Source organism: Rhipicephalus microplus, chromosome X, assembly GCF_043290135.1.
Source record: "Rhipicephalus microplus isolate Deutch F79 chromosome X, USDA_Rmic, whole genome shotgun sequence".
Classification (NCBI taxonomy): Eukaryota; Metazoa; Arthropoda; class Arachnida; order Ixodida; family Ixodidae; genus Rhipicephalus; species Rhipicephalus microplus.
The window spans coordinates 102,555,974-102,571,708 of record NC_134710.1 but is presented as its reverse complement, the minus strand read 5'-3'; the positions used below and the strand labels follow the sequence as shown (position 1 = coordinate 102,571,708).

Sequence of the window (15,735 nt, the reverse complement as noted above, 5' to 3'; positions counted from 1 at the left end):
TGGCCCGAAGTCAGTTGCTGGTGGTCGTAGCTGGCGCGCAAGTGCTGGAGGAGGGTTATGATGTCGGCACGCTCCTGGGCCGTAAAGGTGGTGTCAATGCAGCGCGAAATTGCGTCGCTGAATGATGGGGAAGAGGGTGACGTGAGCAATCAACAGCGGTAATAGGTAGCGTAGTCGAGTGGTCAGAACTATACGTGCACTCGAAAGATCAATGTCATCGACAAAGCTCAGGCACTCTCCGCACAGTAACTTGGAAGGCAAAGAAATTGCGCTTGATCCATCATGAATCTTCAGAACAGCGAAATTGATCACGAAGCACTTGCGGCGGAGAGTGGTTTCAGAAGGCGTAAAAACAACAGTTGAGCCATTAGAGACGTCACAGAAAAGCGGAACTAGGGCGGATGAGAACGGGGGTATTGAAGTGTCGGCGGCAACGAAAACTTTTTCAGGTCAAAGGGGCGAGTCGAGTGAAGCAGCGTCGCATAACGGCGAGAGCACCACTTCGGCTCGAGAACAGTCGATGACGGCATTATGAGAGCAGTGAAAGTCCCAGCCTAATATATTGTGATGGGAAAACTGCGAGATCACAACAAACTAGATGGCATAAATAACGTCAGCAATAACGACACGTGCTGTGCATGCCGCAAAAGGGCGAATTCGTTTCTCGCTCGCAGTGCTCAAAACGAAGTCGTGAAGAGGCACTGTGACTTTTTTAGTCGACGGCAAAGTTTCTCAGTCATTACAAACACTGTGGCACCATTATCGACCAACTCAAAAACAGGTATACCTTCAACGGAGACAACACCGACGATAGACGGTGAAAAACAAGGTCTTGTGGAGTTCGAAAGATCCGCAGTTGTTGCCACCGGAAATGCGGCTCCTAGCTTTCCTCAGGGACAGGGCGAGATAGACGTAGCATAGGGGAAAGGCAACGGCGTTGAGGTGAAGGCGATCGTGTCTGTTGAAGTTCCGGCGAGGTGAAAATGTGTCTTTGGTGGCAGGCTCGCCAGATACAGCAGGCTCAGGTCGTGGTGGGAAATCATAGGTGTTGTGCCGGACGTCGTCAGGCAGGAAAAAACTCACGCCGTTGAAAAAACCACGCCACGTGACCCGCCATTCCACAGGCGAAGCATATGGGGCGCTTGTGTTGTGTGCGCCAAGGGTTCTGAAAGCGTTGTGGTGGTGGTCGGGAGAAAGGACGGGAAGCTTGGTGCGTAGGCTCAGGCGATAGGACAACGGGGCGCGTGAACGTAGGTGTTCACGACAAAGAAACCAGGGCGTTCGTGACAGGCGGACGTCGGGTTCCGTTCAGTGCTTCGGCATAGTTCAGTGGAGCAGCCACAGGTGGTGCGTGAGCTGCTGGTAGGGCCTCGGACACTCGCTCCTGGACGACTCGCTGTATGGATGGCACTAAAGTAGATGGGGCACCTTGAAGGTATAAGGCACGAGGGACAACTGGCGTGCGACCTCTTCTCGTACAAATTGCTTGATCTCGAGAAGCAAAGTGGTGTGGTCTAGAGCAATGCCAGCCGACGCTAAAGAAAAGATTGTTGCACATGGCACGTTGGCATGACGAGTGGTATCACGCTGTTTCCAGAGCTCGTCATAGATCGGACAAAGTTGGATCACTTCCGCTACTGTTTGCGGGCTGTTGGCGACAAGCATCTGAAATGCGTCATCAGTCACGCCTGTCAAGATGTGTTTAATCTTCTCGGCTTCTGTCATGGCCAAATTCAAACGCCGGCAAAGGTCGACCACATCTTCGATATCACTGGTGTAATTTACACCATTCTGCTGAGCCCTAGTACGCAAGCGCTGTTCGGCCCGTTGTTTGCGAAGCACTGAACGGCCAAACAAGTTCGCAAACGCCGTTCGGAAGGCTGACCAGGTGAGAAGGTCTCTCTCGTGATTACCACAGAATGGCGACGTCGGTCAAATGAAATTGGATGAGAGTACGCTTGTGCGCATCGTCCCACTTGTTCTGCTTGCTCACCCGGTCGTATTCGTCGAGCCAGTGTTCCACGTCCTTGTCATCGGTTGCACTGAAGGTAGGTGGATAGGATTGCCGAAAGGAGCCGGGACAGACAGGAGCTGCAGTAGTCGGAGCCGAGGCGGCCGCCTGCTGGTCGTCGTTCGTTGACATAGTAGCAATTCGAGGCAAAATAGGGTTTCGCAATTCAAGGATTATGCGTTAGCCAGCACCTCCACCAATAAAACGTCGTGTTGTTCACAAACTGATAAATACCCTCTGCCTTTTCGAGTAGCACTCATCTGCTTCACTACCATATATATATATATATATATATATATATATATATATATATATATATATATATATATATATATATATATATTGTCGCGAGCAAAAAACAAGATCTGCAGCCAGGAATTCACCCGAACCGGAGCAACCAAAAACGTTCTCTTCTTCTTCGTAACCCAAAACGGGTATGAGCCACAGCGGCTTGTTCATCAATGGTGGCATTACCCCCTCTCCCAAGAAGCATCGTCCCGATGCTGTACATGAAGGCAAAAAAAAAGAAAATGAGATGAAAATTATCATGTAAGCAAAATGAATGGCGTAAAGCGGAATAGCATAGTTGGTTGTGGAGTCAAGAGGTAAATGAGAAATAAGAAAAATAGGAAAGAATGTAAGGGAGAGACGAATAAAGTCAGTCACTCACTGGTGATTCACAGCGCGAAAAGTATGGTTTCAGCCGTGAAACATGAACGACTTCGGTTCTTGGGGAGAAACGGGAACGTCTCGAAGTGCCTTCTGGGATAACCTCGTATGTGACGTCGCTGAGACGTCGTACGACCTTGTAAGGGCCGAAGTAGCGGCGAAGAAGCTTTTCTGAACGGCCACGTTGTCGGATAGGGGTCCACACCCAGACTTCATCACCGGGCTTGAAAATAACTTCACGGTGACGAAGATTGTAGCGGCGTGCGTCTGCGCTTTGGTGATGTTGAATACGGTGACGAGCAGTTTGACGGGCCTCTTCTGCACACTGCGCGAATTTGGCGGCATCGGTGCGGTATATTCCTAAGTTGTCGGGCAGGAGCATGGCGTCGAGCATCGTCGTGACCTCGCGACCGTGGACTAAGCGAAAAGGTGTGAAACCGGTACTTTCTTGAACAGCAGTATTATACGCAAAAGTTACGTAGGGAAGTATGGCGTCCCAGTTCTTGTGATTGATGTCCACATACATTGACAGCATGTCTGCAATTGTCTTATTGAGTCGTTCGGTCAGCCCGTTTGCTTGCGGGTGGTAAGCCGTTGTTTTGCGATGTTCCGTGCCACTTAATCGCAAGACTTCCTGCAGCATCTCTGCGGTGAAAGCTGTCCCACGATCAGTTATGACGACAGCTGGAGCACCGTGACGTAAGACGATGCTGTTCACGAAAAATTGGGCGACATCTGCTGCGGTTGCTTTTGGGAGCGCCTTCGTTTCACAGTAGCGTGTTAAGTAGTCGGTAGCGACCACAATCCACCGGTTTCCAGACGAAGACGTAGGAAATGACCCCAGCAAGTCCATTCCAATCTGATGAAAGGGCGCCTTTGGTGGGTCTATTGGTTGCAGTAGTCCCGCTGGTCGTAAAGGTGGAACCTTACATCGCTGACAGTCGCGACATGTGCGAACGTAATGCTTCACAGTCTTTGCGAGACGTGGCCAGTAGTAGGAGCGTTGAATCCGTTGCAGCGTGCGCGTATAGCCGAGGTGTCCGGACGATGGCTCATCATGACACGCTCGTAAAATGTCACCACGAAGCGTAGTTGGCGCAACAAGCAGATACATAGCTTGTGTAGGATGAAAGTTCTTCTTGTAAAGCACTCCATCGCGGAAACAAAAGGAGGATAGCGAGCGTGCAAAGCTTCGAGGAGGGTGGGAATTGCGTCCTTCCAGGTAGTCTATGAGCGGAATGAGCTCCGAGTCGTGACGCTGTTGCTCAGCTAAGCGGGTTGCTGATACGGCAGAAAGAAAAGTGTCATCGTCTTCAAGGTCAGTGTTGGCGTTTTCGACCGGTGCACGTGAGAGACAGTCGGCGTCGGTGTGTTTCCGCCCAGATTTGTGGACGATGGTGACATCGAAATCTTGTAGCCGAAGGCTTCATCGGGCTAGACGACCTGAGGGATCTTTGAGATTTGTGAGCCAACCAAGGGAATGGTGGTCGCTAACTACCCTGAATGGGTGGCCATACAAGTACGGGCGGAACTTTGTTATGGCCCAGACAACAGCGAGGCATTCCTTCTCGGTTGCAGAATAGTTTTTCTCCGCTGGGGATAACGTTCTGCTCGCATAAGCGATCACGCGCTCTACGCCATTATGCCACTGAACTAATACCGCTCCTAGTCCAACGTTGCTGGCGTCAGTGTGTAATTCCGTGTCAGCGCTTTCGTCAAAATGACCCAGTACAGGCGGAGCCTGGAGGAGGTTTCGGAGGGTGTCGAACGCATGACACTGATCGGGACCCCAAACAAACGAGACACCGTCTTTTGTAAGCTTGTTGAGGGGTCCAGCAATCTTCGAAAAGTTTTTGACAAAGCGCCGGTAATACGCACAGAGCCCCAGAAATCGGCGTAGGTCGCGCTTATTTGTGGGCACAGGAAAGGCGGCAACAGCACGGGTTTTCTCCGGATCTGGGCGGATGCCGGCATGGCTCACAACGTGACCAAGGAACTTCAGTTCTTCATATCCAAAGTGACATTTCTCGGGTTTGAGAGAAAGCCCCGCTGTTCTGATTGCCTGAAGTACTGCATGAAGGCGTTGGACGTGTTGTTCAAACGTGTCTGCAAAGACCACGACGTCATCAAGGTAAACAAGACATGATTGCCATTTGAGCCCTGTGAGAACCGTATCCATCATTCTTTGGAAAGTAGCTGGCGCTGAGCATAGACCGAAAGGCAACACTTTAAACTCGTACAGGCCGTCGATAGTAATAAACGCCGTCTTTTCGCGGTCACGCTCATCCACAGCGATTTGCCAGTAGCCGCTACGTAAATCCATGGAAGAAAAATATTTAGCGTTGCGTATACGGTCCAACGAGTCATCTATCCGGGGTAGAGGATAAACGTCCTTTTTGGTGACCTTGTTCAGTTTACGGTAATCAACGCAAAAACGCAACGTACCGTCCTTCTTCTTTACTAGCACAACTGGTGAAGCCCAGGGACTGGTTGAAGGCTGGATGACGTCGTTCTGAAGCATCTGCTGGACTTGGTCACGTATAGCGTCTTGCTCTTTTTGCGACACCCTATAGGCGTGTTGTCGGATGGGTCTCTCGGTGGGTTCCGTGATGATACGGTGCTGAGCAAGTGGTGTCTGTTTAACCTTTGACGTAGTGGCAAAGCAGTCTTGAAATGAGCCGAGTAAACGCAAAAGGCTTTCTCGTTGAGACGAAGGTAGTCTCTCGTTTACGTCGAGAGTGCTCGCGAACGCCTCATCAGGGTGGCCATTCGATGAAAACAAAGCTAACGTTGGCGAACCATCAGCATCGGCAAGTTCTTCACAATATGCAATGGCAGTGTGTCTCGTTAGGTGGCGATATTCGTCGCTGAAGTTCGTGACCAGCATGTGAGCATGCATATTGCTAGGCTGAATGATTCCTCGGGCAACGCAGATTTGTCGTGAAATAAGGAGAGACAAATTGGCCTCTGCAATTACTGCGTCAGACATGTCCTGTCCCAATTCTACTTCGACAAAGAGGCTGCTTCGAGGTGGGAGAGTCAGAGAATCGTCGGTAACACGAAGTGCTCTTTTCCGAAATTGTGTACTGTCAGTTGCAGCGCAAAAAGGATCCTCGAACGACACAAGTAATTCACGGAGGTCGATGACGGCACCATATTCACGAAGGAAGTCCATTCCTAGAATAACTGGCCGAGAGCACAGGCGCAATACGAGGAAAGAGCCTGCAAATGTGGATGTACGTATACGAATGCATGCCGTGCACATACCGGTAGGCATCACCAGATGGCCCCCTGCCGTGCGCAACTGGAGTCCTTGCCAAGGCGTGGTAACCTTCCTCAGTTCAGATGCCAGTGCGGCGCTCATTACGGAATAGTCGGCGCCGGTGTCGACGAGGGCGTTGACAGCATGATTGTCGACGAAGACGGCGATTTCGGCAGAAACGATCTTTCTGCTGTCAGAGAACACTGCAAAACCGGAATGGTCCTCGTCTGGTCGTTGCGTCGAATGAGGGTCTTTTACATTTCGCCGGGCCGCGACTTCACCCCCAGAAGTCGCCGTTCCTAGTTTCCCCTGCGGGGACTTGGTGACCGGCTCCTGAAAGGAGCGGAAGACGATGAGGGCAAACTGGGTGACGTAGACCGGCGAGGCGACGGTGATCTCGACTGGTGGTGCTGAATAGTCGAAGGTGTTCGCTTGCCCGTGAGATAGGCTTCGATTTCGCGGGGGCGCTCACCGTAGCGCGGGCATCGAGCATCAGGATGGAAGCCGCGGAGACCTAGTTGCCGGTATTGACAGTTCCTGTATACGTGACCCGCTTCGCCGCAGTGATAGCAGAGCGGACGGTTATCCGAGGTGCGCCACGTGCTTGCCTTGCTACCACTTTGTCTTGAGGTAGACTGCAGATAGGTGGGTGTGCTCGGGAACCTTGAGCCGTGAGGCGGGCTCGAAGCAGTGGCGTGGAATGACTGCATAGCCTGGTACCTGGGCCGCATAGCAGGATCTGTAGCCGGTGGCGAAGGGGATTGCAATGCCGCTGCGTATGTCAGGACTGGCGCCTCGGGAATCGGTGGTGTGATTGGGGTCAGGGGTGTGACGGACTGCCGGACTTCTTGTCTGATTACATCCGCGAGGGCAGACACAGGTTGATGAGATCCCACCGCCTGAAGTTGTCGCAGTTCGTCCCGAACAATACTTCGAATGAAGTCTGCGAGGGCCTGTCTCTCGCTGTCAGAGCCGATAGAGCATGCGGTGGCCGGGATCTGGCGTTCGTATTGTGATGACCGCTGCTGCAGCGTACGTTCCATTGTGTTCGCCTCACTGATGAACTGGGCGACTGTCGTTGGTGGATTGCGCACGAGCCCAGCGAAAAGCTGTTCTTTTACTCCGCGCATCAAATGCCTCACCTTCTTTTCCTCGGGCATGGCAGGGTCCGCGCGCTTGATGAGCCGAAGCATGTCCTCGACAAACATGGATACACGTTCGTTCGGCCGTTGGTTTCTGCAGAATATGGCTTGTTCGGCCCTCTCCTTCCTCTCGGTGTTGCGATAGGCGTCACGGAGCTGACGGCTAAACTCTTGCCAGGTTGCAAAGGAGCCCTCGTGGTTCTCGTACCACGCCTTCGCAGAATCCTCCAAGTAAAAGTAAACTCGGCGCAGCTTGCGAACATCGTCCCATTCGTTGATACAGGCAACCCGATCAAAGTGGTCGAGCCAGTCATCAACATCCTCGAAGATATCTCCATGGAACGGCTTTGGTGTCTGTGGCGCATGAAAAACATGGGCTAGAAGAGAACCATGGGCATCGCTGGTTTGGACCGCCGGGCTTGTCATCGGAGTTGCCATCTTTCTGGGTGTCGATGTCAAGGGACCAAATTCAGGAGGTAACCCACGCAGGCGGCGGCTGCTTCTTGCTCTGGGAGATGTAGCTGTCTCCACGATGGCCGACACAGCCGAAGTACATGTACCCATCGTCTCCACCAGTAATGTCGCGAGCAAAAAACAAGATCTGCAGCCAGGAATTCACCCGAACCGGAGCAACCAAAAACATTCTCTTCTTCTTCGTAACCCAAAACGGGTATGAGCCACAGCGGCTTGTTCATCAATGGTGGCAATATATATATATATATATATATATATATATATATATATATATATATATATATATATATATATATATATATATATTCGCAAGGCGTTAACCAGTAAGCCATCGAAAGGCCCCTACTTCAAGGTTAAAACGGCAAAGCTATATATATATCTCTTACCTCTGTTTGCAGGCATGTCGAGCGGGGTGAAACTATTGCCTCTTTTCGCGGCATCTCGTAGAAAGAAACACAATCAGTAACCGATGCCATGGAACCAGCAGCCAGATTGCAACCCCCCCCCCCCCCATCCTTTAAAGTGATTATTGGCCTCTTCCATAGTCACCTTAAAGGAGGAAGAGGTTGAAATCTTGCCACTCGTTTCATATCAATAGGGACTGCTTGCTTTGCTCACCAAACGAGTTGATGCTTAGAAAGGTTGTGGTTGATCACCTTTGCGTTCAGACGGGCTGTCAGCAGCCGCCAGGGTGTGCAAGCCACGTGCTCGCATGCTCCCTTTCATAAGAAATATGCAGATCCCCATACAGCAGAAATCGATGATATTCCGAGCACAATTGAAGAAAATTGGTATTTCACAATACAATCAGCAAAAGGCTACGAGGCGGACGTAAATTATGCCGTACATGACTTCCATTTCACGATGATCTTGTTTACGCCTGTTATTTGTGTTTGTCGTCCAATCGCGTCACCTAATACCAAATTTTGTGTATTTAAACCTACCGAAAGAGCCGTGAATGCGTTTTGAGCGTACCACGTACACATGTTTTACATGACACGCATGTCATGATTATCATGTTTGGACGTGTCATCTACCTTCTTCGTCCGTTCGCGTCAAGTAACACAAAATATTATAAAGTAAACCTTGCGAAATGGTTGCGAGTGCGCTAAGAGCGTAGCATGCCGTCATGTTTTACATGACACGCATGCCATGATTCCCACGTTAGGACCCTTCACTTATGTTCGCCCATGCACTTTAGTCATACCATACCAGTTTTGCAATATGTCATGTGAACAAAACCAGCGCAAAAACAGCGAGACCATGAAATGTAAATCATGACATTCATGACACATTTGTGTCATGATTTTCATGTTATCACTAGTCATTTATGCTGACAATACAGCCTTTTATGCCATACCAACTTTTGTATTGATCCCGTTATAGTAATAAAAAGGAGAGCTAATAGTCATAAGCGTCTAGACAGATAGATATTGATGATTGATACGTGGGTTTTAACGTCCCTTCACCACCATAAGACTATGAGAGACGCAGGCAGGCAGGCAGACTGCTGCTGCTGCTCCAAGGCAGGGCTACGTGGACGTGTCTCGCAGTAAACCACTGCCGAGAAGGTGAGTGTCGTTATTCAAGTTATTGAAGACCAGCGACGACAAATGATCCTGCTTCGGCAGCTATATAATTTGGACACTCTGTCCAGCAGTTCATTGAATCAGCGTCTGATGCCAAATTTTGTACAGGCGTAGTGTGACCTTGGTATGGCAAAAATTGGCGTCCAACTGCACCGACAAAGGACCGTGTACTTGATCCTCTCGGCCACAAAGCAGAGCAAAACGCTGATGAAATAAACGTACACCCATAAAGTTTGACAGCAGTGAGCGTTATATAAATGCGTAAAATACATTTTAAATGGCAAAGCTGTGTAATGTACCCAATGATAACGTCTGCGAGAACAAAGCGAGAGTCATTATTTCTAATAAAACCAATTTTGAACACAGACTATGTTTTTATCATTTTTAAACGTCTACTTCTAATCCACTTCTAACAGTAGATATATAACCTTGCAGGAAGCGTAGACCCGATGTATATCTAGGGTTTTACGTCCAAAAACAAATATTTGCTTATTAGAGGCGCCGTAGGGGAAGGCTCCGAAAATAATACCACGTAGACATCTTTAACGGGCACTTAACTATAAGCAAATGCGTCTATGCATTTTGCCTTTATGAAAGATTGACCACCGTGGTGAGACTCGAACCCATGACCAACGGGTCAGAAGCCGAGCACCATAACTCCTACTTTGTCTTGGCACTGCGTCCGGGCACTGCCGCGCCATCTTTGAACGCTAAAACAATCAGCAAAAAAGGAAGATATTACTCAGCCATATATGTGAAGACCACAAAACGACGCGAGGATTGTGCCAGTGTGGTGTTTTCAGATTGCCCAGATTTCAATCCGCCAAGGAAAACGTTATGGAGCGCGTGGATCTGCACGAGCTTTGTTACCGGATAGGGAATGGGCGCTTGTACGGGTTCTGTGACACTAACAAACATAATTAGTATTAGTCTCATGTTACACCTTTTTTGTGTGTTTATGTGTGTGTCTCATGTAAGTTACCCGAGTATTCTCCACAAAATGTAAATTCAGTTACATAATGTAGCATGAAGGGACAAAGACTAGACGACGAAGTTCCTATGTAAGGTGCAAAACGTTTCTGTTAAAGTAACCAACTAGTACAAAGGCTTTGTTCTTGTAGGTATTTTATGTCACATTTTGGACTGACGTTATACTATTGTCTCATTTATTAGTCTAAACCTTGTTGGATGTTTCATATATGTTTCGACTATAGCCGTGCGCGCGGACGAAAAACAAATGGACAAGCCTCTCCTCTAAAACCAAAACAAGGATCTTTATTAATGTTTACTTGTCACGGCCTCGAAAAATGAACAAAACAATATTAGAAGTAAATGAGAAAAAGCCAACCTAGAAACTTTAGAGCCAGTGCGGACCGTAATGTAGCAAGTTTTGCGTGAAACACCTACAAAGGCAACTCTGATTCCCGATCCGACTTGCATACTGGACAAGAAAGAATACTGCCCCTTTCAGTGTGCGGTTTTGATTAGTACTGTTGATTCCTTCTCATTACATAATAGTGGGACGTAAAACAATGCAGCCCAAATATTGAATTCCACAATAAATTTAATTAATATATCGGTTGCGCATATCAACTTTACAGTGACAGCTGTTATGAGATCATAACGCGGGTCTCGTGCAGCGTCGTATTTGTCCACCGCCGCCGCCGGTGTCCGCAACCACATCACGCGAAATTAAAAAAAAAATACACCTAGCACGAACGACGCAGTAGCGCTCGAACCCGGGTCCGCTGGGTGCGAGCACAGTATTATAACCCTTAGCTACGCCGGTGCTTGGGGCTTCCTGGCAAACTTGCCTTAGGCAGGCTCAATGTCGGGAAAGCAATTGGGTTATACGACTTATAATGCGCTTTAAAACAGCGAAAAACCAAGCAGTCGTCGCGAACGGCGAGTAGCGTAACGAGTGGGTCGTCCAATGCTTCAACCCATTAAAAAGCTAGTTTTTGTTCAGCTATTATCTGTGGCGCATACCCACTTCAGACATAATTCCTCATTGTTGTCAGCCACTGCACGAACAATTGGCACAAAGTTTCTCGCAATAATTTAGCGGACACAACGCTTCTCAGAAGAATGACGCAAATAGCATAGCGAATGACAGCCTACTACCCTAAATTTGTTAATAATAATGCCGTAGTGGGCATCAACAAGTGTGCTTGCAGCAGTTACCCAATCAGTGTTTTGAAAGGCTCCGAAAGGTCACTCTTCTTGCCTTCACTGTGACTGTACTGCGCCTTCCGCGCAGCCTGGCGTTTTTTGAAGAAAGCAGCGACAACTCTGGACTCTAGTCAAACCACTGCAAGCATTTTTTTTTTTACGAGCGGCATCAGTAATGGGTTTCTCTGAAGTGAAGACGATGAGGATCACGTGCTGCCCCAGCAGAGGCATCTCGGCCAAGCTGAAGCAGAGATTTCACGTGCCTTTTTCGAACGCCACGTCGCCGTGCAAGCAGTTTGCTCCACGATCCAGAAGGCTACCAGTACGAGAGCACAAATTCGCATGCCGCCTTTGACGAGACGGTTCGCCGTGCCAATGGTTGGACACAAGGTGGGCTGTAGCATGGAGAGGCGAAAGGCGAACGAGCACTTTGACTCAGCGGAACGCCGTCTTCTTCCGCTAAATCAGGTGAGACTGGCGGGTCACAGCGGCAGCATGTTAAAAGGACGCTTTCGCTTTCTGTGTAGTAAGGTTGGCTTTCGAATTGATAATTTGTATGCCCGACATGAAAACCTTGCTTATAATTTCGCTTCATATCTATATCTCAACCGCATTTCTCAATAGAATCGCAGACTAGACCATGGTTGCGCTTATAACGCATTGAACTACTACATTCATGTGCCAGAGTGTTAATGGAGGTACAAATAACCAAGTGGTATTAAAATATTCTTTGCAATTGTGTACACGCTTGCCATTATTATTGCGGTGTTGAACGAGAATCACAAAGCATCTTTTTTCTAAGGTCATACAGGCGTCGTAATCATGTCTGACTACTATGGCGCTCACATTTCCCGAAAGCTGTTGAACAACGTAGTTCACCTAATAAAAAACACAGGAATATCTTTTTTACCGAAGCAGTGTACAAGCATAAGTATCTCAGAACATTACAAGTATACTTGTAAGCAAAACGCAACAGAAGAATTGACATAGCATTCAACGACAATACGTTAACTTGCCTGATTTTTCAATGGAAGGCAATCACTAGTCTTTAAAGCAATCAAGCAAACATAAGCTTCGCAGCACCTGGCAAGTTACTGTGTGTCTCTTCTACGATTGTAGGACAAGACTACTGCTATCACCTGCCCGCTAATATTTGTTCTATAGTGGAGGAGATCATGCAGTGAGAAAGACTAACGCAAGTGAACCTTTTATGTTCACTTACGATATGCGACTAACGTGAACATTTCATAAAAGTTATTCTGCATTACGCTTCGTTTCCACATTACGCATCTGCATTAGGCATCGTTTCTATGGCAAATCTGCTTTTTTATATGCATCAGCAATACTTAAAGCGTGCAAACCCGTTAGGTGATCGCAAAGTGATGAATGGTAACCGTTGGTGTCCTGGTCTACCGTATTTACCCGCCGGGTATACCAGCATCGACCAGCTTTGAAAATCCATTGATGTTCGTTACATTATGGATAACACCGCCTATAGCTCTGGCTATTGCAGACAATCTGCAGTTATCACATCAACACCGTCTTTACTGAATTCAAACCGTATGATGCTCTAAAATGTACAAAGAAGTCAAACGTACCTGCTGCTCCCTGAATATTTTTTTGTCCAAGGCTGACAACAAGCTTTAGAAAGGCGGCACCTCGCAAATCGAGACGGACAACGTTCACCTGAGGCAGAATGGCACCATCGACACCTTTTCGCCAATGCTGTTCGAGGGGCCAACGAAATGTGGAATCCTCTTGCAAGAAACCTGTACCAAGTAGGTGAACTTTTATGGAAGCTATTGAGTAATAGATGTCACAAATAAGCAATGCTTGATAATGCGTGACATCAAAATACGCGTTGCACTTAGTCAGTACCAATCAAAGTGGTCTAGTGTTTACGAAGCTCGAAAAGTAACTAGAAGGCAGCGGGATGGCATCCAAGCTGCGGCGACCGCATCTTCAATAGAAGCAATAACGTTTGGGTCTTGTGCAAGTGTACTTGGATTAAAATATTATATTTAAATAGGTGTTAAAGAACCCAAGGTAATCGGCAAATTTCCGCAGGCCTCGAAGGCGTCCTTTGTAAACTCAGGTCAATGTTTTGGGGCACATACTACTGGTATCACCTAAATATACTGAAATGCCATGTTTTGAGCTCATTTGCACAGCGATTCTCTCACTGCCACGTGATAACCCTGTTAGACGTCAGCCGCAATGTGCAATGTGCAATGTGAAGCCGACCGCAATGTGCCCTGATTTCTCGTATGTGCTAGGACTTCATGAAAGAGCCCGTTAGCGCTGTTTAATTTTGTCTAGTGTTGTTACTGATCGATGACGTATGCTACTGTTGTCTATATTATATGTGGGATTTAACGTCCTAAAACCACTATATGGTTATGATAGACGCTATAGTAGAGGCCTCCGGAAGTTTCGACCACCTGGGGTTCTTTTACGTGCACCCAAATGTGACCACACGGGTCTACATTTCCGCCTCCATCAGAAACGCAGCCGCCGCAACAGGGATTTGATCCCGCCACCTGCGGGTCAGCAGCCGAGTACTTTAGCCACTAGAACACCGCGGCGGGGATACTGTTGGCTATATACAAGGCTTAGAGACGATAGGCAGTTATAGCATAAAGATGTCTTTACTTAATCAAAAATTAGTGATGCTCAAAAAAACATACAAAAACTGATTTTGTCCTGGCTGAATTTTTATCTCAGAGCTTGCCAACACGCTTCAGCAAAACCATGGGAACGCCAGGCGTTTTAGAACCTCACTTATCAAAACTGATAGCCTTCACGAAAGACAGTACTGCCCCAACGAGAAACTCGGCCCGCTGCTGTTACCTTTAGTCGAGGGAACATTGCGATATGAAAGCACCTCCCAAGAAACCACTACTTAAGAGGTGAACATACCAGCTTTTGAGAATCAGCAATGACAAATACCGCTCGCATGCTGAAACTTTTGAGAACAGAAGAGGGAGACACAAACGAATAGTTCACAAGGACCAGCGCACTCTTTGTCAATGGTTCGTTTGCGTCTTCGTATTGGTGCGCAAATGTTTTAGTATACAGACAAGGCACTTTCCCGTCTTTCCGTATTATAACACTCGAGGGTTATAGACCCATTAGCTGTTTACAAACACAGGTAGTGAACAGTGATTTTGTATTGTGCTCTGGTGTAGTTAAATTGGCATTGACGGGGAACAAAAGCCTTGGTTACTAGGCCACACTTATTAAACAGTTTCCTCATTTAGTCAAGCATTTTCCTTTTTTTCCGCTGACTGCATTGTGTCCGCTGATAACCGCCTCCTAGGAACGCGCTTCGCTAAAGGCTGTTGATATTTTTTTTATTCCTGCAGCTCGTTTGACGCTGAAGGCCCGCCAAAAAAAAGCGCATCTCTGGCAACACTGGTGGGAGCACACTGTTATTGTTCGAACATTATCGGAGCACCGAAGCGCAAGGAGATAGTCCTCGATACGATCGACCAACTGCAAAAGAGCAAAGCACGGCCGGGCTTCGAGCGCATTTGTCACATGCTCTATCAGCGACACGACCTGAGCAAAGCGGATGTTCAAGAGGAGATCAACCTGCTCGTAGACTCCGAGGTGGTCATCCAAAGAGATTACAATGGCAACACGAGCTTCCGCATTGCCGCGAAATAGGTTCGTTTCAACATTTCAAATATTTCAAATTTGTGGTCTTCCAAGTTATAAGCAATATTGTAAGAGTTAGGCTTTCACAGTAAGCGCCTTCCTTTTACCGGAGCACGAAAAAAAGAAAGTCTTTCCTTACTCTCGCACAACTTACAAGACAAGCTTTCAGCCTCTGTGTAAAAGAGTAATCATTAAAGTGTCCATCGATTTCATGAGTACTTCCGCTATCACAGTCTCGAAACCAAGCAAAAAGCGAATGCGCATTATGACTTGGCTGAATTAGCTTTCTGTTCAACACAACACTTGTTACACCTTCTTCCAATGTCTACTCAATCTGCAATATATTTCTCTGCAAGGTCACCACCCCACTGCTGGACATCATGAGTAACATAAAGCATTGCGGAACATCACACGTCAGAGTTGACGGGGTGAACGAATGTCAGCTGTTGCCGGATGACATGGTTATGTTCTCGGCGCTGCTACTGCTGCTTCATCTGATGTCAGGTGCAGGTGGACGCCTCTCAGGAGAAGCTACAGGCCAGAAGGTGAGTATGATTGCACTAGTTACAGAAAGCACTGTTGACAGATAATGCAGTATGCTCAAGCTGATTGAAACACAATGCAGGATCACTACAAAAGTCCTTCTGGAATCCTTGTCAGGTGAAGGCTATTGTCAGGTGAAGGCGATGTATCGAGCGAGGCTATCTCCAGCGTCGGCGACGGGTATCACACGTCATTCTCTGAGACTCAGAACAA

At 47.8% G+C, this 15,735-nt stretch overlaps 1 protein-coding gene across 1 annotated transcript; it reads left to right on the top strand.

Moving 5' to 3' along the window:
- The first annotated feature begins 11,609 nt into the window (after nt 1-11,609).
- Nucleotides 11,610-15,515, top strand: LOC142776931 (sterile alpha motif domain-containing protein 1-like). Its single transcript, XM_075881246.1, has 4 exons — nt 11,610-11,787; nt 12,949-13,097; nt 14,685-14,988; nt 15,336-15,515. Exons 2-3 carry the CDS (start codon nt 13,042-13,044, stop codon nt 14,986-14,988), a joined length of 360 nt encoding a protein of 119 aa, XP_075737361.1. The 5' UTR covers nt 11,610-11,787; nt 12,949-13,041; the 3' UTR covers nt 15,336-15,515.
- Nucleotides 15,516-15,735: the final 220 nt, after the last annotated feature.

What these genes read in the sequence shown, in the direction of transcription:
- LOC142776931 (XM_075881246.1), top strand. Translation starts at nt 13,042, where the DNA reads ATGCTGTTCGAGGGGCCAACGAAATGTGGAATCCTCTTGCAAGAAACC. An exon ending in TTGCAAGAAACCTGTACCAA is followed by an intron (nt 13,098 to 14,684) that starts GTAGGTGAACTT and finishes TTATTCCTGCAG; the next exon opens with CTCGTTTGACGCTGAAGGCC.